This window comes from Suncus etruscus, chromosome X, assembly GCF_024139225.1.
Source record: "Suncus etruscus isolate mSunEtr1 chromosome X, mSunEtr1.pri.cur, whole genome shotgun sequence".
NCBI classification, from domain to species: domain Eukaryota; kingdom Metazoa; phylum Chordata; class Mammalia; order Eulipotyphla; family Soricidae; genus Suncus; species Suncus etruscus.
Window position 1 is genome coordinate 46,683,175 of NC_064868.1, and position 23,420 is coordinate 46,706,594.

The following is a 23,420-nucleotide window of genomic DNA, read 5'->3' on the forward strand; positions in this document are numbered from 1 at the left end:
GAGGAAATGGGCATAGTGAACTTATACAGGGCTAAGAAAACAGAATACACATTCTTCTCAAGTGCACATGGAACCTACTCTAGAATAGACCATGCCTTAGGATATAAATCTAATGTACAAACAAAGTCACAAGCATAAGGATTATCAGAAGCACCTTATCAGATCATTATGCAACAGAGATCATGATTGACTATAAAAAGAAACTGTGGAGAATATCCAACACCTGGAGATTAAACAACATGCTACTCAACAACAGCTAGATCAGAGAGGAACTTAAGGAAGAAATAAAAAATTCCTTGAGACTAACAATAATGAGAAAAGCTGTGAAAATCTGTGGAACAGGGCAAAAGCAGTAATTAGGGGGAAACTCATAGCAAAACAGGCTTATGTCAGGAAAGAGAAATATGACAAAATCAACAGTATAAAGGGACACCTTAAGAATCTGGAAAACAGCAACAAAGAAACCCAAACACAACCAGAAGACAAGAAATAATTAAAAAATAGAGCATAAATAAACAACATAGAAACTAGGAAAACAATACAAAAAACCCAATGAAACCTGAATTGTTTTTTTAAAAGAATAAACAAGATAGATAAACCACTGACAAGACTCACAAAAAAAGAGGGAAATCACCCAAATAAACAGGATCACAAATGAAAGGGGAGAGATTACAACAGAACCCCCAAGAAATCCAACACATTGTGAGAACTTATTACAAACAACTATACTCAGTTAGGTTAAAGAACCCAGTAGAAGATGACAGATTTCTGGAAAAATCTCATTTTCTGAGACTGGAAAAGGAGGATGTAGAAAACCTAAACAGGCCAATCACATCTGAGAAAATTGAATCAGTAATCAAGAAACTCCCCAAGAATAAAAGTCCAGGTCCAGTTGGTTTTACAGATTAATTTTATCAAACATTCTGAGAAGACTCTTTTCTAACTCCTTTTATGAGGTAAACATCACATTCATTTCCAAAGATGGCAAAGACGCCACCAAGAAATAAAATTACAGACTAATATCACTAATGAACACAGATGCAAAAATCTTCAAAAAAAAAAGTCTTAGCAAACTGAATTCAAAAGCACATCAAAAAGATTATACACTATGACCAAGTGGGTTTCATCCCAAGATCAAGGATGTTTCAACATATGCAAATCAATCAATATCATACATCACATCAACAAGAAGAAAGACAAACCACATGATCATATCAATAGACACAGAGAAGGCATTTGACAAAATCCAACATCCATTCATGCTGAAAACACTCAGCAAAATAGGGTTGGAAGGAAACTTCCTCAAGATAGTTACAGCAATCTATAAAAAAATCCACTGCCAACATTATTCTTAATGGTGAAAAACTGAAAACCTTTCCACTAAAGTCAGGAACAAGCCTAGTTATTCAACATAGTTTTAGAAGTACTAGCAATAGCAATCAGGCAAGAGAAGGGAATCTGAGGAATTCAGATAGGGAAAGAAGTAGTCAAACTATCTCTATTTGCAGATGATATGATGATATACACAGAAAACCCTAAAGAGTACACAGTAAAACTTCTAGAAACAATAAGCCAATATAGCAAAGTAGGTGGATACAAAATCAATACACAAAAGACAATAGCATTCATCATACAAATAACAAAGGGGGGAGAGAAAGATATTAAGGAGTCGATCCCATTTAAAGTAGTATCTAAAAATATCAAATACCTGGGAATCAACCTGACAAGAGAAGTGAAAAACCTATAGCATGAAATCTTCAAATCGCTTCAGAAAGAAATTGAAGAGGACCTAAGGAAAATGGAAGAACATCCCCATGCTCATGGGTAGGAAAAATCAACATAATCAAAATGTCTATCTTACTTAAATTGCTCTACAGATTAAACGCAATCCCTATAGAAATTCAGACATCACTTTTTAAGGGACTTGAACAACCAATTATAAATTTCATCTGGAACCACAGAAGACCTAGACTAGCCAAATCTATACTGAAAAACAAGAAACTGGGTGCCATTTCTTTACCTAACCTGAAGCTTTATTATAAAGCTGTAGTCATCAAAACAGTATAGTACTGGAACAAATAGAGGGTATCAGACCAGTAGGTTAGAACAGAATATCCAGAAATAAATCCCCAAATATACTGTCAACTAATATTTGACAGAGGATCCAAGAACCTGAAATGGAACAAAGACAATCTCTTCAACAACTGTCTCTTGGAACAACTGGCTAACAATCTGCAAGAAACTAAAGATTGATCCATGCCTCACACCCTACATAAAAATCAACTCAAAATGGATTAAAGACCTTGAAATCTGACCCAAATCAATAAAGTTCATCAAGGAAAAAAATAGGAAGAACGCTACAAGACATATACCTCAAAAAAGTCTTTGAAGATGATGAAATGCTATTGGCAAGAGTACTATCATAAGACTGAATAAATGGGGTTACATCAAATTGAAGAGTTTCTGTATGGCAAGAGAAATACTGTCTAAAACCAGAAGACAGCTAACAGAATGGGAAAAATATTCATACTCGACACATCAGATAAAGGGCTGACATGTAGGATATACAAAGCACTCAGAAAGGTGAGATCCACAAAACCTAATAAAGCCATAGAAAAATGGGGAATGGAAATGAATAGACATTTCTCCATGAAGACCAACAGATGGCCATGAGACACATGAAAACATGTTAACCATCACTTGTCATTAGGGAAATCCAAATCAAGACAACAATGAGGTAACACCTTACACCATTGAGGAAGGCACACATAAAAAATAAAGGGAACAATCTCTGTTGGCAGGGATGTGATAAGAAAGGAACTCTCATCCACTGCTGGTTGGAATGTTCCCTGGTACAACCCCTATGGAAAACAGTATGAAAGGTACTTAGAAAACTCAGAATTGAGTTGCCATATGACCCAGAAATCGCATTCCTGGGTATCTACCCCCAAGGTGGAAGAACATTCATACCAAAATATGTATGCAGTCCACTATTTATTGCAGCACTCAGCACAATAGCCAAGATCTGGAAACAACCTCGATACCCAACAACAAATGATTGGGTCATGAAGATGTGGTTTTTATACACAATGGAATACTACATAGCAGTTAGAAATGACACAATAATGGATTTTGCAGCATCATGGATGGATCTACAAAACATTACGTTAAATGAAGTAAGCCAGAAGAAGAAGGATAAATACAGAATGATAGCACTTTTCTGAGGTACTATATTATACATCATACTCCAAGAACAATTACAATGGTGTAATAGGGTAGAAACTCCAAGCACTGTAGTTGTTAGCATTTACTGGGGAGAAGTGTTCAAAACAAGTGCAAGAGGAAAAATACAAAGCCTCGACTACCCATTATATTATACAGAAACGAGCAACAACGGAAACAACTGTTAGAGTGAACAGGTATGTAATCAGCATCTTACTAAAAGGGCCTATAATAATGTCTTAGGGAGTTTGTACACAAACACAGGTGAATAATATGATTGAAAGTCAGTGACTCCAGCTGCAGCATTTCGTAACAATATGTTTTAGTGTGTTAATCTTACTAGATATAAAATAACCTCTCAGCTTCTCTGTCCACAGGGACTCTTGGATACAAAGGGCAGACACCCTAATTATGACACCTTGGTGTTCAGTTATACCTGATACCATATTCAGTTTGCTTTATGAAAATGTCTTAATAAAACACTCCAATATACCCTTTTTTCTCTGCTTTTGTCCTCTATGAGTACCTGAAGCATATAATCATTCAGACCATTGAAACAGTCCACTGCAAACCACAGAATTATATTACAGAACCTACTCATTGCATACATTTGAGCAAATTAACACCTCCTTTCTCTCTCATCCCCTCTCTCTTCTCCCTACTTCTTTCCTTCTCCCCTCTCTTCTTCCTCTTCTTCCTCATCATCGTCAATACAATCTATGTCAAATAAAACCCACACTGATAGTTTCTCTTTAGGAAAGAAAGTTGGATACATAAGATGCAGCAGACAATACTATATAGGGTAGCCACCTACATAGGTAGTTCATTAACACATTGTTTAGTACCCAAAATGCAAAACCTATACATATCCTAAGCTGCTCCAGCCATTATCTAACCCTGAAATCTTTATTTAGCAGGGCCCAAACCCATCACAGATGAAATTCTTAGAAACTGGGAAAACCTCCCAACTCCAACACACCAACCCAATCTCTTTGATTTATTAGCTTTTATTTAATTTATTTTTACTATGTTTACCTATTTTTCTGTTCTCCTTTCTCTTATTTTTTGCTCTTCCTTCTTCTCTTAAGACATACTTAAGCTTATGATTTATCTTAATTCAATCAGTCCTTAAGAGCTCAGACCCTACTAGGGTCAGACCTCTAACAACACCTCATGTCTTTATGTGGACATGAGTACATAGAGAGAGATCTCCTCTATGAGAGACAAATGTAAATTGTAAACAATTCATGCCTATAGTGTATATAGCCCCTCTTAGATACTATCCCTCCTCTCACCTTCAGAAATCCTATTATCCCTTCACCCCCCCCCAATCCCAAGCTGATAGCCCATATTACTAATGCTCTTTACCCCTCAGTTCTTAACTCATTAGGTATCAAGACTGACCTCCTGCCTCAACAAGCCATCACCCATTTTCCAAGCAAAGGGACACCCACTCAGCCCCACATCTCATCCCCAGCAAGAAACTAAAACCAACACTCCTGCTGACTCATGCTCTGTGGACCTGCTTCTCATCAACCCAAATGTAGATTATCGCTTGATACCGTACTCAGTTCCAGAAGAACTCCCAATGCAAGAACTCTACCAAGCCCTTTCTGCCACAAAGCACTTCTTTTTTTAAGAGTAATAAATTTTAGTTTTACTTTAATCAGCATTTATTTTCTTGCAGAAAGCATAAGCTTTCTACAAATATTTGCATATTAAGCAAGATGTATCTATATGCACATAACCTTGTTTATCAAAGAACCACTTCTTTTAGATCCAGAGTCATGAATAGACCTAAACTGGCAGAACTTTTTATGGGTAGATTTCCCATTTCACACATAAACCTCATATCTATGGAAGAAGTTCAGGGTTTCAAAATGTTCTTAGCATTTACTATCTGATAACTGAACAGCAGAATTCCCCTGATGTCCATCAAATGACATCCATCTTTAGGGCCTCTGCAGAGGTATACTTCTACTTCAGAGTTCAGTCCATATGAAACCGTGAAATGTACACAAAGTCCTAAAACATATGGAATAATTCCCTGGCAATCACTGAGTACAATTATATTTTCTTATTGTTTGTCAAATAAAAATTCTAATTCCCAGGCTGGAGAGATAGCACAGAGGGTGGGGCACTTGCCTTGCATGCAGCCTACCCAGGTTGTTCTCCAATATCTCTTATGGGCCCCTGAGCAGCACCAGGAGTAATTCCTAAATGCAAAGCCAGGAGGAAGCTCTGAATATCCCTGGGGTTACTAAAAAATTAAATATATATAAATATATGTATATATATTTTAAACTCTCAAGGTCATTGCAATAGTATAGCAGGCAAAGAGCTTGCCTTGGATGTAGCCAAACTTTGGGTTTCATCCCCAGTACCACATGTGGTCTTCTTGGCCCACCAGGACCAGGTGGACCCCCAAACAACAAAAAATTCTAGCTCCCTTCTCTTGAGAAGCTTTCTCCCTGCTTCCATATATAAAATTTAACACAAGCTTTTCCACAAATACTATTACTAAGGGGTAGAGTATCCTTTATCAAAGGATAAAGTCTTTTCTGAATATTCTATCCTATAGTCATCTATATTCTGACCCTCCTTAGTCTTTATTAAGTCATTAAGTCTAATTTTTGCTGCCCAATACTGACAATTAGCTTTTTTTTTACAAGTTTTTAATTTATCATCCAGTTAGATTGTAAACTCCTTATAGCCAGATCTTATATTCTGATTTTCCTATATTCCTCATGCATTCACAAAATTATTGTCCTAGATAGATCTGATTCTGAAAAGTAATAGTCAAGGCTGAAAATATACCTCAATGGGCTGTAGCACATGCTTTCAAGTAGGAGACCTAGGTTTGATCCCTGGCACCAGTAGGGATCCAAACATAGACAGGAATGACCATTGAGCACTGAGTCAGGAATAGCCCTTGGACATTGGCAGTATGACATCAAAACAAACCATCAGAACAAAAGTAATAAGATCGGTGCCATTATGACCAACATAGATGTATTAGGGTTCTTCACAGATTATTTTTCTAGAGCCATTCTATGTTCTCTGAGTAAGTAAGAGTTTTCTATAAGCCCACTGAATTTTCCCCCCAATGAATTTTTGCGTGTCTGGTATCAGGGCTCATCTGCTGACTCTGTGTCCCAGCAACAGGACTGCAACTGTTCATCTTGTGGGAACTCAACCTCAATGTCAAAAACAAAGTTTGGATCATCTTTCTTCTGATTTTTCTGAAAAAGTTCATCCATGATACTCTTCTTTTTGGCAAGTTCCTATCATCAAGTTTGTTCATGTCTTCCTCAGGGTCAATGATTGTTTCCTCTTGAATTTGCTGGATCGTTTCTTCCAAACTTTGCCCCCATAAGTAACCTTGTAAAACACTGAATAATTTCCCTAGTTGCTCTAAGGATACTTGTTCCAGGTAACTCTTGTGTCGTGGATTATTTTTCAATTGTTCAGCAGCTCTGCTGCAATCTGAAAACTTGGAAAAATTACGGACTGGCATGATCCGCTGGCGACTTTTCCCCTTGATTTCATTCTCGTAGATTAAGGTAATAGCTGGAGGTTGGAACCGAATTCCACATTTTTTGGCAGTGCACATCATTCTCATAAAAGTCAGGGCAAATCAGAGAAAATCTGATGAAAATGTGTTAGTCACATAATAACTTCCTTCAGAGAAGTACGAAGGAGACCTTATCCTCGGTAGGCCAAGATACAAAAGGCCATTTTCCTAGCTTAGGCCATGGAGCACAAGCAGGGCTGGACCTTGAGCGGGAGGGAGCTGGAGCCCTCAGGAAGACAAAGCCAGCCAGCGACCCCCGGCAGAGCAGGGACCAACCGTGGCAAGACGTCTCCAGCTGTCAAAACTTGCCTGCAGTGCTTGAGCTCCACCGTTGCAATCACACGCACCAGCACTTCTTAAACTCAACAAGAGCAGGGTGTGTGATGAAAATGTGCCCTGAATTCCACCCCCCACAAGAATACCCCAAAAGACAACAAGGAAGCCTATATTTTCTTTATAAGTTTAAGATCTCCCGAATACTACCTCTTAACCTGTTTATATCCAAATATAAGATAGTCTCTGCATCACTTTGTTCCCTTAATTATGTTTCTTTTAAACTCAGTTTTTCCATCCTGATCATTTTTAAACTAATTTTTATTTTTTCTTATATATATTTTTCATATATATATGTTTTTGTCCTGTTTTTGTTTTCTTCTCTTTCTTAACTCCACCTGTTTTGATTCTGCTTGGTACAAAAACCTACAATAAAAAGTCCCAAATACACAACAGTATAATATAGTACCTATTATTTTTGTACAGGCATACTAAAAAAGGGGGAAATTTATGTATAGAAACAAGCTCTTATCTACGAGGGATAAGAAATCATTCATTTTACAATAAAGGGGCACCTTCCACCTTGAACATATGTCATGTTGTCCCAATATAGACTCCATGTTATTAGACAGCGACCATCCAAACCCAAACCTTAGATCTCAGACATAGAACTGACATAGTTCTCCTCAGCAGCTCCAGGAACCAAACTCCCTCTGGGACATTCTTAATACATCTCTGACACCAATACTCGCCAAATTTGATGACATCCTGACAACGAGGAAATGGCAAGAACTTGTTCTAAGAACAGGTTGTCTTACCTCACAATCATAAGATGAAAGACATGTCATTCTTTGATCTGTGCAAAAGCTAAGATCACTTACTACAGAAGACTGTGACAAACAAGACTGGGCAGAACTTATCCTGAGATCAATAAAAAGTCCCTAGTCTAGGTTTTGGCCTATGATCTGTACAACAACCAAGATCTCTAATTCCGGAGGTCTGACTGTGACAATTGCAATCGAGCATGATTCCTGGAAACATAATGAAAGATTTCATCCACCGACTACAGAAGACTGATTAAAACAACAGTGATGGAATAGAACTTCTAGAACCGTAAGGAAAGACTCCATCCTGGGCTCCATCCTATGATCTGTGTAAATACCAAGACCTCTAGTTACAGAGGCCTGATCGATGACTGAGCGGATAATTTCCAGACACCGCAAAAGGACATAGGGGAGAGGAAATGAACAGGTACGAAACCTGGAGTTATGCACATGACAGTATACTTCAAGGGCTGAGAAACCCTGTATCTCTTAGGCCAAGGGAATTCCCTTTCTAATGTCCCCAATATTTACTGTGCCTATGCAAAAAAGTATAAATTAATTTGTTATTGTTATTGTTGTTGTTTTTGATTATTTGTTTTGTTTTGCTTTGTTTTGATTTATGTTTTTGAGCTCTGTTTTTTTTTTATTTCAGGACCAGGATTATTGTTTGATTGTTGTATTTATTGCTGTGGTTCTTTTCAGGTTTTTAGTTTGATTTTTTTTGTATTGTTATGGTGTTTTTCCTTTTTCTCTTTCTTCTCTTAAACAGATATTTATAGCCTCTTGAAGGACTCCTCCCATGTTTTGCTTGTTTTATTTTTGCCCCCCCCCCCCGTTTTACCTTCTTTCCTTCAAACAGAAACACATAACTTGAACCATCTTTTCTACCTCACAAACAGAGGGGGAAGTAATGGAGATTACCAAGACCAAACAGTCATATGAACATTGAGTAGAAATATAAAATGATCAGACTTAGGTACCAAATACAAAGCCAATGACAACAGGATCAATACCCAATCTACAACAAGCTAGACATAGAGAGGACCAATTATACTAGCAGTCCAGGGAGCAAAGGAGGAGAATATGGGATGCATGCTGGGAAAAGGGGGAGAGGGAGGGCAACAATGGTGGTGGGAATGCCCCTGATTCAATGTCACTATATACCTAAAATTTTACTGTGAATGACTTTTAGTCCACTTTGGTCAAAATAAAATTATATATATATATATATATATATATATATATAGTTAATTTGCAATGATGTCTTTGAATGTTGATACTTCATTGGGATTTTCTTCCTTGGGATTCCAATGATTATTATGTTGTTTCTGATGAGTTTATCTCAGACTTCTTTTCTATTTTCTTCTCTTCAGATTCTTTGAAGATTTTTTCCATTGTCTGATTATTTGTTTTATGTTTTTTTCCGACCTCTCCTGTTGTATGGAGTTGTTATACATCTCATCTTCCAGCTCACTAATTCTGTCTTCAGCTGCTGTTACTCTGCTAGTGGGCTTTTCAGTGAGGTTTTAGTTTTGCCTACCAAGTTCTTTAGTCCTTTTATTTCAGTGTGAAATTTTCTCATTTATACTTTCATATCATCTTGATTTTTATTTCTGCTTTATTCAGTTAGTTCGTGGCTTCTTTGAGTTCTTTGAGCAGTCTCCAGATTTTTCTCTAAAGTCCTTATCAGAGAGGCTATAATCAGGGGTCTTAAACTCGCAGCCCTCCATACAACATTTTGTGGCCCTGCCCTAGAGGAATATTTTTTGTTTTGTTTTGTTTTGTTTTAGTTGTTTGGGTCACACCCCCCAATGTTCAAGGCTTATTACTGACTTGGCACTCAAGGATCACCCCGACTTTGCTCTGCGGTCCCCAGGTAAAATGAGTTTGAGACCCCTGGGCTATATAGTTGGCTGACACTCCTTGGGTCTGCAGAGTTACCATCATCATTTTCTAGGCATGGTGGTGTTCTAAGTTTTTACCCTTTGTATCATTTGCAATGTGTTGTTTTCTACCTGTTGTTCTTGGGCACATTAACTAGAGGCTATGCATATGGATGTGGAGTGGAGTAGAGTAGCCATGTGCTTCGTGACGCACAGGTTTTGCTGGGTTCCTACAAGGCCATAACCTGGCACAAGTCACAGCTGCCTCTGGGGGACTGGGGGAGCTCAAAACGCTGCTGTTCATCCATCCTGCTGGTTTCCCTCAGGGCCATGGCTCAGGGACGTGGACCAGCCTATTTCTCCAGCACGAGGATTTCATCAGAAAAAGAAAAAAATTAAATAGAAAAATTAAAGCTAAATTAAGAGTGAGGTGATCTTTATACTGACATATACCAAAGACCAAATAAATTAGAAGTGCTAATACAGACATGTGATCTAAATTTAGAGTTTCTGGCATATTTATATTTTAAAACCATATTCAATAGTTTAATTTCTCAAATTTAGCTGTTGACTTTCTTACATCATTTTTATTACTAAATCACAAAAGACAAGAAAATAGAGTTGAGGAGCAGCACCCTGTTTACAAGATAATTTGTTGTGTTTGTGTGCCCTAAGCACTAAACAATAACCACTTTCTCCACTCAACACTAACCACTTCCTCAACCCAAACGATGACCATGCAGTAAGGAAGAAGCATGATTTCTCTAATATCCTAATGATAGGTGACCTTTTGTTAATCTGAGTTACTAAATTAATTTATGCTCTGTGCTTGGTAGATACCAAATTCTGCCTTAAGTACTTCACTTACAATTCACTCTTAATCATGTCAACTAGTCTATGAAATCGATGCCATTTTTATCAATATTGCCCTGATTTTAAAAAATAAAGTAAGAATATAGAGTAAAATGACCAATTTTGCTCAATGCAGCTAACAGTGGTGACACAGTAGAAGCCAACAGATATATATGACATAAAGCAAATATATTGACACCAATTTAGCTGAGAAGGAGATTGAATGTCATTAAAATTGACAATCTCAGTCTTAAATCTGCTGTTGTTACTTCTGAGATTCATACAAGGACCTGTTAGGGTTGATTATGGTCAAACCTGGTTCTGACAACCTGATCACACAAGTTGGCTCCTTCTGCCAATGTTCCACATTTCCAAATTAAGCAGATGGTATTAGGCTTTGTCATTCTTGTTTCCCTCCCAACAATGCAAGAGATGTAACACAGGGCCCTATGTATATAAAGTTAATGTGCTATTGTTGAACATACATCTTTGCCCGAGACTTTGTCATTCATTCCCTTTGTGGAGGTGCTGTAGACATTAATTAATATTATAGCTCTTTCTGATTATTACATAGATAACAGTGAGTAAATAGATATTATGCTTTATATAAATACACTTATAATTTATTAAAGTTAAGATAATAATTGAGTGATTGAAATGCAGAGGAGACCAGAGTCAAAATAATGGTCAATCTAGGGCCAAAATCTCCTATTGAGGAACACAGTGCATCTCAGATGAACCTGATATCTTCAGATTTGCTGCCAGAGGGAAGAAACTCTAGGCTGGGATAAGATGAGGCTGGAACTGGCAAATTACTACATATTACATATTGTTGCCAACTTACAAAAGTCAAGAATAATTATTAATTGCTTAAGAAGAAGCAACTTATACGGATGTATCTGTTTCTACTCTATACATTATAATTTCAAGGGTTGGAGTGACAGTAGAGTGATAGGGTGCTTGAATTGAAGATGGCCAATCCATACTGATAAATAGCATCCTATGTGGTACCTTGAAATTGTCAGGAATAATTTCTGAGCACAGAGAACCCAGAATAAATCCTGGCCATTTCTGGGTGTCATCTCCAAAAGACAACTTCCTGAAACCAAACAAAAAACTCAAACAAACAAATTAAAAACAGCTAAAAGTTAAGGGAATGTTTTCAAGAAGACATAAATATGCCAAACAGAGGCCAGAGAGATCCCCAGCACCACATATGCATGGTTCCCTGAGCCCCATCAAAAGTAATCCCTGAGTGCAGAGCTGCTGAGTATAGCCCAAAAACACTTAAAACAAATAACTAAACAAAGCTAAGAAAGAATATTCAAGCAACAAGGTAAATCAACCTGACCACCATGGTCACCCCACTCTTTACCAATAGGACTGTTGTTTTAAAGAAGGGAGAAATATTCACACATGGCACTTTCCAGAACAGATATGGCTGAGCTCCACAACTGAACCTTATCAGTACAACAATCCACTAAATTAGTCCAGCTCCTTGAGGATGCATTTGCATCTACAAATTTCATAGTACTGACAGCTGAAAGTGAGCACAGTGATTTTTATGGGGAAAATGCATAATTACCAAGATCAGTGAGCAAAAACAATAAGAGAAAATTTAACTTGCACCAATCAGCTCAGTAAATCCCTGTTATCATCATTGTGAGATATAATAATTATCACCAACTGATCATATTGATATATCTTTTGATAATTCCATTTGCCTCTGTAAAATAATATGAAGTAAACTTGTTTGTAGCTACAAAGGTGGTAAGCTTGGGTGGTAGGTGGGTGGGTGGGAAATTGGGGATATTGGTGGAGGGAAGGTCACACTTGTGACAGAATTGGTGTTGAGGCATTGGATTCATAAAATATTTATTAAGTACTGTGCCTAAATAATAATAAAATAAGAGATGAGATAGCTAAATAATTAGGGGAATGACTAAATTTTTAACATTGCACAAAAAGTATGACAATGTGCTTATATTCATTTCTATATAATCTCCTTATTATGAAAGGATGAATTTTTAGGCCCTACTGCAACGTATCTTCGCTGTTAACTTTGCTGGGTATTTGTGAATCCAAGAACAGTCCCCAGAATGAGAAATTACTTCCCATCCCCTTGTCCCCTTTTTGGGGGAAGACCTTGGTAATATTTATCCGCAGCAAATAATAATTCACACAGACAAGAACGATAGGGTTTAAAAGAACAGGCAAGGAGAGCCAGAGAATCCTCCTGCAGCCAGCAGCTTTTCACAGAAGGACCCCTCACTCCTGTCCCTCAAGCTATTTATTCCCAACTCCACAGCCACAGCACCCCACCTGGAAGGGTTAGGTGGGGTAAAAGTCACAGAACAATCCTAAGGAAACACTTTTATATACAATTCCAAGAATCATCTTATGGAAACTTTTTCATATGCTACAATTCCCCCTTTTTTTGTAAAGTAACAATAAACAATAATAATGTACAGAAATAAATAATATTTTTTAATTGTAAAAAGAATAACTAAGCAATTGTAAAAGAGTGGCTGTTTGCATAAGTGCATCATGGGAAAAAGTATAGAAAAAAATTTTTTAGCCTAACACAGGGTGTTCAAAACCAGAAACAGATGTAAAGGAATCAACTACAAGTTCCAGAGTAGAATAAAATCTACAGCGTCCAAGATGATCAATTCCGAGTAAGTATTCCCTTGGAAAAGCAGAAGTCGAGTAAGAAATTCCAAGATTCAGGACCTCATAGGCCATGGGGAGCTCCCAGGGCAATCACAAAGCCCAAAAGTAATTCGGAGACAGAGATCCTTAGATGAGATGCTCACAAGGCTGCGTAGCAGGTGAGAAGACACACATTTTCCATTCCAGTCCAGTTTGAGCAGAAGAAAGCCCATCTTTGGAGGCAGTGAATTAGGCCCCTATTTCGAAGGAAGAGGCACACACACACACACACACACCCGCACAATGGGCGCCAAAGTAAAGAAGATCCATAGGTACTTGAATTCAATCGAAGATGAGTTCTAGTCCAGTCAGCAGTTTATAAGAGGTCCGAAAATGAAGAACCATGTACGGCCGATTATTAGGTGGGAGCTTAAGTTCAAAACCAAAACAAAATGCTTAAGGCAGAGAACCTCCCCGTGTAAATGAAAAAATTGAGGGTCTATCCAAAATGGATAAAACCTACTTTTGCACCTGCTATTTTTTCCAATGATGCACCCATGTAAAAGGCCAAAATACCAGCCAGGATTACAATCTAGCAACTTATTTATGACAGTATCTAACCCCTAATCCAAAGCAACAAAAGTAAAACCTTAATGAAATACCATATCAATTTTGAGAATTAACAACTAAAATGTAAAAACATTAATTACAGTAATCAACAAAAGTGTAGAATCAAATATAACTTTACAGGATTACAGTTATAAAACTACAAGAGCTGAAATCCGCAGCAAATAATAATCCACACAGACAAGAACGATAGGGTTTAAAAGATCGGGCAAGGAGAGCCAGAGAATCCTCCTGCAGCCAGCAGCTTTTCACAGAAGGACCCCTCACTCCTGTCCCTCAAGCTATTTATTCCCAACTCCACAGCGCCCCACCTGGAAGGGTTAGGTGGGGCAAAAGTCACAGAACAATCCTAAGGAAACACTTTTATATACAATTCCAAGAATCATCTTATGGAAACTTTTTCATATGCTACACCCTACTACAACTTTTTTATCAAAATATTTGCAGATGGATCCTACCTAGGAGTCCAGGGGTGTTTTTTATCTTTCTTCATCAAAGATAAGGAAAATGCTTTTTCATTAACATAGATGACACTGCCTATTGTATCCCATAACTGGTGAATCCTTGTGTATTATCACTCCTATTTCCATCCCAGGTTAGTTCCATCAACCTGCAACAGGTGTGCTTCTGGGCCACACAGACCACCTCCTAGGTATTATTTGCAACATGCAAGTTTGGCTCCTACACTTTCAGGATCTTGTACAAGTGACTGCTGCCCACAGTTAACCAAATCTTTCACACTCCTGAAAAAGCTTTCTCCATTCTACTTCCTGTGCAAGAATAACTTCCAAAATTGCCAAGATGGTTTCCATGGTTCCATCATCCCAAACACTAATCCCCAAGAGTTAACACAGAAGAAGCAGTTGGCTCCATTCTGCCTAGTTCCATGTGGAGAATGCAGTCAATCTGCCATGTCTCCATAGATATCTACTCCTTGCATGAAAGAAAGTCATTTAGTTTACATACCACGCAACTTTCTAAAATGAACTATTTTACAATTGCCTTGGAGATTTCCAAACACCAAAAAACAGTACATTATACATTAACCAGGTGTACCCCCAGTGAATCTCTGTTTATTCCAAAGAGAGTGATTAATATTTGCTGACATCTTTAAACGTTATCAGGTAATTCTCAGAATGTCCTACGTTTAATAATTAACAAAGCTTCAGATGCACTGTGAAATGCATACTCTTTAATATAGCTCACCTATGCCAGTTATGTACTCATTCTGATATTCTGCATTTCGCAATTTTCCCATTATTATTATGGTTTGTCAGGAAAAGCAAATGGAAATAGTTATAAATAGAAGTGGGTTTCCAATCCAGTTAGTAGCTACTTTATTGGTGAAATGTTAAAGTTCACGGATTCATCAATTTATTAAGGACTAATTGTACCAGACCTAGCTCTAAAGATAAGGAAGAAAAAGAGAACCCTTCCTGGTTTCTGAGCTTACAGATTAGTGGAGAAGAATAATATCAAAGTGAATAATTTAAATTTCATGATAAAGGTCAAGGTGCTGGAGGAGATTAAATAGAGCCATCTAGGGGCCAGAGAGATGACATGGAGGTAAGGTGTTTACCTTGCATGCAGAAGGACAGTGGTTCAAATCCCGGCATCCCATATGGTCCCCCGAGCCTGCCAGGAGCAATTTCTGAGCATAGAGCCAGGAGTAACCCCTGAGCGTTGCTGGGTGTGACCCCACCCCCCAAAAAACCCCCCAAAAATAAAGAGTCATCTAATTCAACCTTCAGACATTAGGGAAAGAAATTCTGAGCTTAACTATGAGTAATAGCTTAGCTTTGCATATGGCCAATTTGAGTTTAATAACTGACATTTCATATGGATTCGACCTCTCAGGAGTGATTCCTAATTAAAAAGCCAGGCGTAAGTCCTGAACCCCACAGTATTTGGCCCTAAAATAAAAAACCAATCAATCAGTAAATAAATAAAACTAAGTTATCTAAGTTTGTATTTGTCTCAATGTCCTCATATTTCTTGTCAGACTACAGAAAATGACGGAAAATGCTATCCAGAGGAAGAGGTAAGTGTCCTCCTTTCCAGTTCTATCCTGGGACTCCTCCCGTCTCTCTACGCATTCAATTTAAATTATTTCACAGTTGTTTTAATGAAAAATCTTAAAGGCTTGAAAATTTTTTATGTTCCATACATCTGTAAACCCACCCTGTGGCGTGTTTTCAACTGCTTAACTACAGTGTCCTTCCAGCACCTCCACACAAGATGTCCCGTTTCCACCTGAAAATTTTCTCCACTTCACATCTTTTCTTTTGCAAACACCAGCAACATATTCCTATCTCTTGACATGTCATCATAAATTAAAAGCCCCCCAGTTGACATCCTTGAGCATAGAAGGAACTACACTGAATAACATACAAAAATCACCACAATTTATCACAATTCATTCTTGTGTCTTAATCTTCTACCAACTAGACCCTACTTGGGCCCTTATTTTATTAAAGTTTCCCAAATATGTGATGATCATTAATAAACTTGTGATTTTATAAAAGATATCACCTATTTTAAAGTGATTTCTCTGAGTGGGAGAGAATAGTAAAGAGATTAAGGCATTTGCTTTACACACACATGATCAACTCTGGTATGAACCCCAGCACCACATATTGCCACCTAACATCTGCAAGGAATGACTCCTGAGCACATAACAAGGTGGAAGCCCTGAGCACCACTGATTGTGGCCCCAACCCCAAAAATAAAATAAAATATTTCTTCACTTATTCTCCTAGTAAATGCATATTCACACTTGAAGACTTTCTTCAAGTATCTTCTCTGTAATGCTTGTCCAGATTTTTCAAGCAAAGATTGACATTCAGATCACACTTGAACTTTGTAACTTTGTCCATATACTACAAAAACATCTGTCATAGGTTTTAGTACTAATTGTTTATGACTCTCTCCCACATTAGTTAGAGAGCACACATGGGGCAATGGTGCTATATAATTTATCTTTTATTCCTTTTAGGATAAGATGTGTAACTGGAAATAATTGTTCAATGAATTAATAAATAACAAATTCATGAATGTACCACTTTTTTAAAGTTCCTACAGCTTTATATATCCTTATCTATCTAACTTGCTTTCCATTCTGACAAATGTAGGACAAAAATAATGTGATACATTTCTGCATTCTATACAACAGACCAATCTGATGTCCACTATTTTAGTAAAGGATATCACAGGACTTTGTTTCTTTTATTAGTCTTGGCAAAGATATTTTCACACACATTTCCCATGTAATTTACAATGACCCTGTAATCTAATTATGACTAATTAACGTTATCAAATGTACCAGGTAAAGAAATTGTATGAGGCTTTGAAACCCTTTAATCTTGAAATTTAAACAATGCTTATTCCATAATAATGATCTTAATAAATAAATTAACTAACATGATCTGTTTTGCAAGTTTAAGGGTTAAAGTAGAGCTTTACTAGTTCTTGAAAAACTGGTCAAAGTTTTAAATAGCCTTCATCATAAATCATTTTAGTGAGTTTGAAGGTTTGGGTGTGGCTCAGAAAGAATAAAATAACAAAAAGGATTAAATTGTTTGAACCCATGGTACAAATTCTGGAAAAAAAGAACTTTGGGAACTTGCAACAGAACTTCCAGCTTCCATAAAGAGGCACTTAGCAATAATTTTGAAAACACATCAGTAGATATCCTTCTAAGTCCAAGTTCCTCCATAAAGAGATTTCACAAATGTTGAAAAAAAATGGAATTTACACAATGTTGGCACATCTTAGCAGAGTGTTATGCTTAAGTTTATATACCTGTAGCACCAGGAACAAAGCCTCAAATGGGTAACCATAGGAAGGCCAGATAAACAGAAGTGGTGGTCTGAGTATCTAACTCAAAGATGAGGAGGGCTGGACAGAAGAAAATAGCTCAGGACCAGGGTCGTCATCCAAATCCATAGCCTAGTTTTCCTCACCAGACAGTCCCAACATCTTTGCCCTCACAAGGTACAAAGCACTGCTACCTGCTTCTAGGGTAGAAAGAAGTCTTAGACAACAAATCCATGGGTGGAGTTTAGTGGCTATCCTAATCATTGCTCAAGCATCAAGTGACTTAGGGAGTTGGCCAAGCATCCCCAGAGAATTGCTATTTTTTCTGAGAGAACTGACACCACCACTCTCATAAGATCAACCTGATCAAACTTAAAGAGTGAGTTTTCACTATGATACCCCAAACAAACCTCCTCCATAATTCTGATTTGGGGATCTATCCATAAATTTCAGTCTCCACCTCTCCTAACCTACCACAGTAAGAGAGCAATCTCTGTCCCAATATATTAATTGGGTCCAGTTTCTCCGTTCCAACTCTGTTGATTGCCATGGCCAACATGTACTAGGGATGAGAGAGTGGCAGAAGAGCCATTTTCCAAGACGTCATACACCCTATGTTTCCTTATGTGCATGTACACTGTAGTCCCAAATACACAATTAAGAACCATAGAGAGCTGGGTCAGGAGATTCTGACAATAGATAGCTCAGGGGTCCAAGCCCTTCCTTTGGTTCCCACAGCTGTAAGTACTTGATCATTTTCCTGACTCCAGGATAGAAATGTAAGGCCTCACCTCCAAAATAAACCACTGAATGTCTATGTCAAGTTGGGACAAAAATAACTGACCTCTGAGACTTGATTGTGCTCTACCATGGGAGTAGAGCCTCCTTGGCCCCTTTCCTTTGCTTTGAAATTTTCAGTAAGCCCTGGCTTTGCTGCTTTCCAGGACAGTTTCAAGTCTGACACCAGTCTTTCAGCGAACTTTTTGTCCAGGGGCTCGTGAAATCCTGCCCACCACCCCTGAGTTCCCCCCACTTCCCGTCACAGTCACAGCCAAAAGAGAGTTCCAAGGGCCCGGGGTCCAGGGAACAATTCTCAGCCTATGATCGCCTCCAGAGGGCCAGCTGTTCCCGCACCAGAGAAGCAAGGAGGAGCTTCACCACCACTGACCTGAGATGCCGCCCCCTACCACGATTACATCGCAAATGCTGGTCATGGTGCTCAGCCCGCTCCGAGTCTCCTGGATGTCAGCTGCTTGGGTGCTTTGGAGTCCGCTCCCGCCCGCTAAGCTGCCTCTGTCGCCTTGGAGGAGCTGCTATATTGCCCGCCCAGAGACCCTGGGCGCGGAGCCCCGCCCGCCTGCCGACGCGCTGGCCTGGCAAGAGCTTAGACACCTCCCCCTTCCTCGGTCCCTTCCTCGGTCCCTCCGTCCTGACCTGCACCTGCGCCAGGGCGCAAAAGTCACCTCTGACCTCCAAGAGCCCCTCCCAGAATCCCCCACCCCCTCGGCCGGCCTTCCAACAGTATTTTTCAATCAACCTCCCTCCAGAGGGATTGCTTTCAGGCCCTGAAACTTGGCCTATACGGGGCGTCTCTCTGATGCCAGGATTGCGTACTCTCTGGTGTGAAGCAATATCAAGAGGAATTTCGGAGCTCTTTCCAACTCCAGGCACACTGTAGCCAATAAATACATTTTATGAATGCTTCCAGTACAAACTTACAACGACCCATTTTATAGGAGAGGGAAGCCACTGGTGAAAGGATTGTCTCCAGGCCCATATATTTGCTGAGAGCCTAAAGCAAACCCCTGCCTCAGTAACCTTCTCTGTATCCATATGTTAACATTATATTTCAAACTTCTGCTGTGCTCAGAATGGAAGAGGATTTGGGCTTATTTGTGACTGAGAAATCACTAATGACAGAGAACACGCTCTTCGGCTCTGATTTGCATTCTCATCCTTGCTTTGGTAGAAAACAGTCCCTGGGCCAGAAACCTGCCTGAACTTTTCTCCAATGCTGCCCTCCTTTAAAGTCTCACTTTTCCACTTCCTTCTAAAGGGCATAGAGTCTTCAGGCTCTTTATCTTAGAACACCCTATTCTGTTATCTTGAAAATCAATCTCTTGCTTAGGAGGGTAGGGTTGAGTAGTAGAGAGGATCATTGTAGCATCTATTTAGACTGCCTTTTACTTAACTCCTATGGTGTAGTGATCCAGACTCCTGTTCATTTTAATTCTTGAATCCAAGACAAGGACTTATCATCCCTTTTCCATGTCGAATTGGCCATAAGGTCAGGAGAGGAATGGCAGTGCTTTAATATCTGGGGAGAAAAATTCAATAACAGTATTTTTCCTATAGGAAAGTTTAGCAGAGTCTGTGTTCAGTGGGTTGAAATAACCTCTATGGAAAGCACTGCAGAATTATCAACAAAGGCTAAAACTCCCATATAAAGTTCAGCCATTCCATTTCTTAAAAATCTACATCCAAACACAAAAATATTTAGTTGAAAGGATATATGTCTTTATATCCTAGTCATTATTTCCTTTGAGGTTCAGAAGCTTTTCAGATTAATATAGACCCATTTGTTTATCACCATTTCCACTGGTTTGGACAATGTTTCCTCCTTTGAAGATGCTTTTAGTCTCAGTGTCATGGACTGTTTTACCTACATGTTTTTCTATATACCTTATGGTTCCATGTCTGATATCAAGGTCTTTAATCCTATGGATTTGACCTTTGTGCATGATGTTAGATGGATGTCCAAGTTCACTTTTTTTTTGCATGTGGTTGACCAGTTGTCCTAACACCACATGTTGAAGTTGCTTTCCTTGCTCCATTTTGTTTTCTTTGCCCCTTTATCAAAGATTAACTGATTATATATCTAGGGAACATTCTCTGACTGACTTTTCAAGTCTATTCAATTGATCTGAGGGTCTATCTTTATTCCAAAACCAAGCTCTTTTAATGACTATTGCTTTGTAGTACAGTTTAAAGTTGGGAAAACTTGGGGCTGGAGCGATAGCACAGTGGTAGGGCATATACCCTGTACTCGGCCAACCTGAGACAGACTCCAGTTTATTTCTGAGCATCCCATATGGTCTTCTGAGCCTTCACGGAGTGACTTTGAGTACAAAGCCAGGAGTAACCCCTGAGCTCCACTGGGTGTGACCCCCCAAAAACCCTAAATAAATAAATAGGAATCGCTCTTCTGCCAATTTTCCAGCCCTCAGTGCTTGGAAGGAGACGCTTCTGGAAGCACCTTGGCATAGTCGCCCAAGGGGAAGCCCAGGTTCAGTTCAAGCTAGTGCTGGTGAACAATGGCAGCACTGACAAGACCACCTTTATTAAACGCCATCTGACCAGAGATTTTGAGAAGAATTATGTCACCTCTGTGGGCTTGGAGGTGCACCCGCTTGTCTTTCACACCAATGGCAGCACCATCAAGTTCAACATATGGGACATGGCAGGTCAGGAGAAGTTCAGAAACTTCAGAATGGCTACTACATCCAAGCTCAATGTGCTATTATAATGTTTGATGTGGCATCCAAAGTGACTTAACTGGCATAGAGATCTTGTTCATGTCTGTGAGAGTATCCCCATTGTGCTATGTGGCAACAAAGTAGATATTAAGGACAGGACAGCTAAGGCCAAGTCAATTTTCTTCCACCAGAAGAAGAATCTTCAGTACAATGACAATCTGCCAAAAGTAACTACAACTTTGAAAAGCCCTTTCTCTGGCTCACTAGAAAACTGATCAAAGACCCATATTTGGAGTTTGTTACCATGCCTGTGCTTGCACCCCAAGAGGTGGTCATGGACCCCACTTTAGCAGCATAGTATGAGCACAATTTAGAGGTTACTCAGACAACTACTCTTCCAGATGAGGATAATGACCTGTGAGGAGACATAGAGGGTTCCCCAGTGTCAGAAGTCTAGTTTTATAGGCAACTGACCTGTGATGTCAATGGTGCCATGTGTTCCCACTCTATAATATAGCTAACTAGAACATGTGCTTAATCTTTGGTATGCTGAAGGAGATGAATGGACTTCAGAGGGAATGTAATAGTTAAGGGGAATAAAAACCTCTGTTTTTGAACCACATATTTAGCTATGTTGAAACTGCAATTGTCTTCATTTTGAGTTTCTGAGATGGCTGCAATCACATAACAATATTCATTGGTAAAATATTGTTTGTTACTGTCATTCCCATTCCTTTTTTATAATCAGAATAAAGTCGTATTTCAAGTATGTAAGCAAGTGAACTTCCTTGTTTAATGAGCCTTTGAAAAATCACAACTAGGGAAATTTTTACTTTTAGTTAATTAGTAGCATAATTAATAGGTGAAATTGTATTTTTGTACAGTTAAATTATTTAATTTGTTCATTTGGATAATGTGGTTCCTCCATATTCTATTTGATAAATTACTCAAAGTTATAAATATTGTAAAGGTGCAGTGTTCTGAGCCATCTCCACCTGCTTGATGGTGTCTCTCAGAGAAGTAGAGGTTTGTTGGAGGCTTGTGTGACCTATCAGTACATTTGCTAGACATTTCAAATAGACCTTGAACAGTATAACTACGACATTTATTTTATAGTGTAAGTGAACACATTTTTATGTAAAGCTTTGAGGTCTATGAAAATATAGAATTGATTTTGACATCTGGAGTAGATTCACCTGTTGAAAAAGATGGAGTATTTCTACATCTGCTTTTCAAAGTTTCATGTTCAATGTAAAGTCTGTATTTGAGGAAGGTGTTCCATGTTTACCTGCTGCATTCAGGCACCTCCAGATATTAAAGATGTCAACAAGTATTCAAGTTGGATAGCACAGCTTGGCAACATTACATGAGAATATTTCAGGAAATCGAGGACAGACAAACATAATCTTTTAATAGTAACATTCCAACGGTTTCTCAATTATGTAGAATGGTGAACAAGCCTTCAGTTCAAGAATAAAAAAGGTTCTTTGTGTGGTTTCCACATTTAAAAGTGAATATGGACTGTCATACCTAAAAGTTGGATCTATTGACACTATCATGTAGTAATGATGAACTGTAAGAACTGATGTTTTAAACACACAAGTATAGTTCTTTTACCAAAGAAGTATAGGTGTCCAATTAACTGTAAGTGATTACTTTTCTACCTAATTAGAAAATAATTTTTATGAAGAATCAAAAACCAATATAGAACTGAATATAGTTAACAGGTATTAATACAATTAGATCTAAAGTGTTATAACACATTCTATTCTGTTTAGACCCTAAATTTAAGTCTGAGATGTTGTTTTCTCCCATAATGAGTTGAAATTTTTCAGATAATATGGAGGATGTGTTTCAAACGATATTATAAATAATGTAAGTATGACAAATTCTGTACCAAAAAGGTAACTGTTAAGTATTAGAAGCAATATCTGTTCTTTATGATGTGGGAGAGGATTAAAAGTCATTGGAAGAAAAAATGCAAAATAAAAAAATAAACAAATAAATAAACTTGGGAATAAAAGGAATAAAGTAAAAACTGTTTTGCCTTTAGGCAACCATATTCTATCAGAGAAGACATCCAGAAAGAATATTCACTTGTATTCTATGCTTAAGATATGTGCATTTGAAAATGTAGCATGACCAAGAATCATCATTGACCTCCAGGAGACAATGACTTTTCTTCTTCTGCATCTTAAAGAATAAATAGGAGTTCATTAAT

The 23,420-nt window shown here is 38.2% G+C and overlaps 2 protein-coding genes and 1 pseudogene across 2 annotated transcripts in view; 1 reads left to right on the top strand and 2 right to left on the bottom strand.

Annotated features, from left to right (window-relative positions):
- Positions 1 to 19,065, bottom strand: part of MAOB (monoamine oxidase B) — a 147,142-nt gene extending 128,077 nt beyond the window's left edge. The window contains exon 1 of the mRNA XM_049767268.1: positions 18,892 to 19,065. Within this exon, the coding sequence (XP_049623225.1) occupies positions 18,892 to 18,937 (46 nt within the window). The 5' untranslated portion in view covers positions 18,938 to 19,065. The remainder of the gene's footprint in view (positions 1 to 18,891) is intronic.
- Positions 6,351 to 6,912, bottom strand: LOC125999364 (centrosomal protein of 19 kDa-like). The gene is given in 2 exon segments (XM_049767433.1): positions 6,351 to 6,508; positions 6,511 to 6,912. Coding segments are annotated over 2 exon segments (492 nt in total). The 5' UTR covers positions 6,845 to 6,912.
- Positions 19,066 to 19,594: 529 nt separating the features above from the next.
- LOC125998843 (GTP-binding nuclear protein Ran-like) lies at positions 19,595 to 21,620 on the top strand (annotated as a pseudogene).
- The last annotated feature ends 1,800 nt before the right edge of the window (positions 21,621 to 23,420 follow it).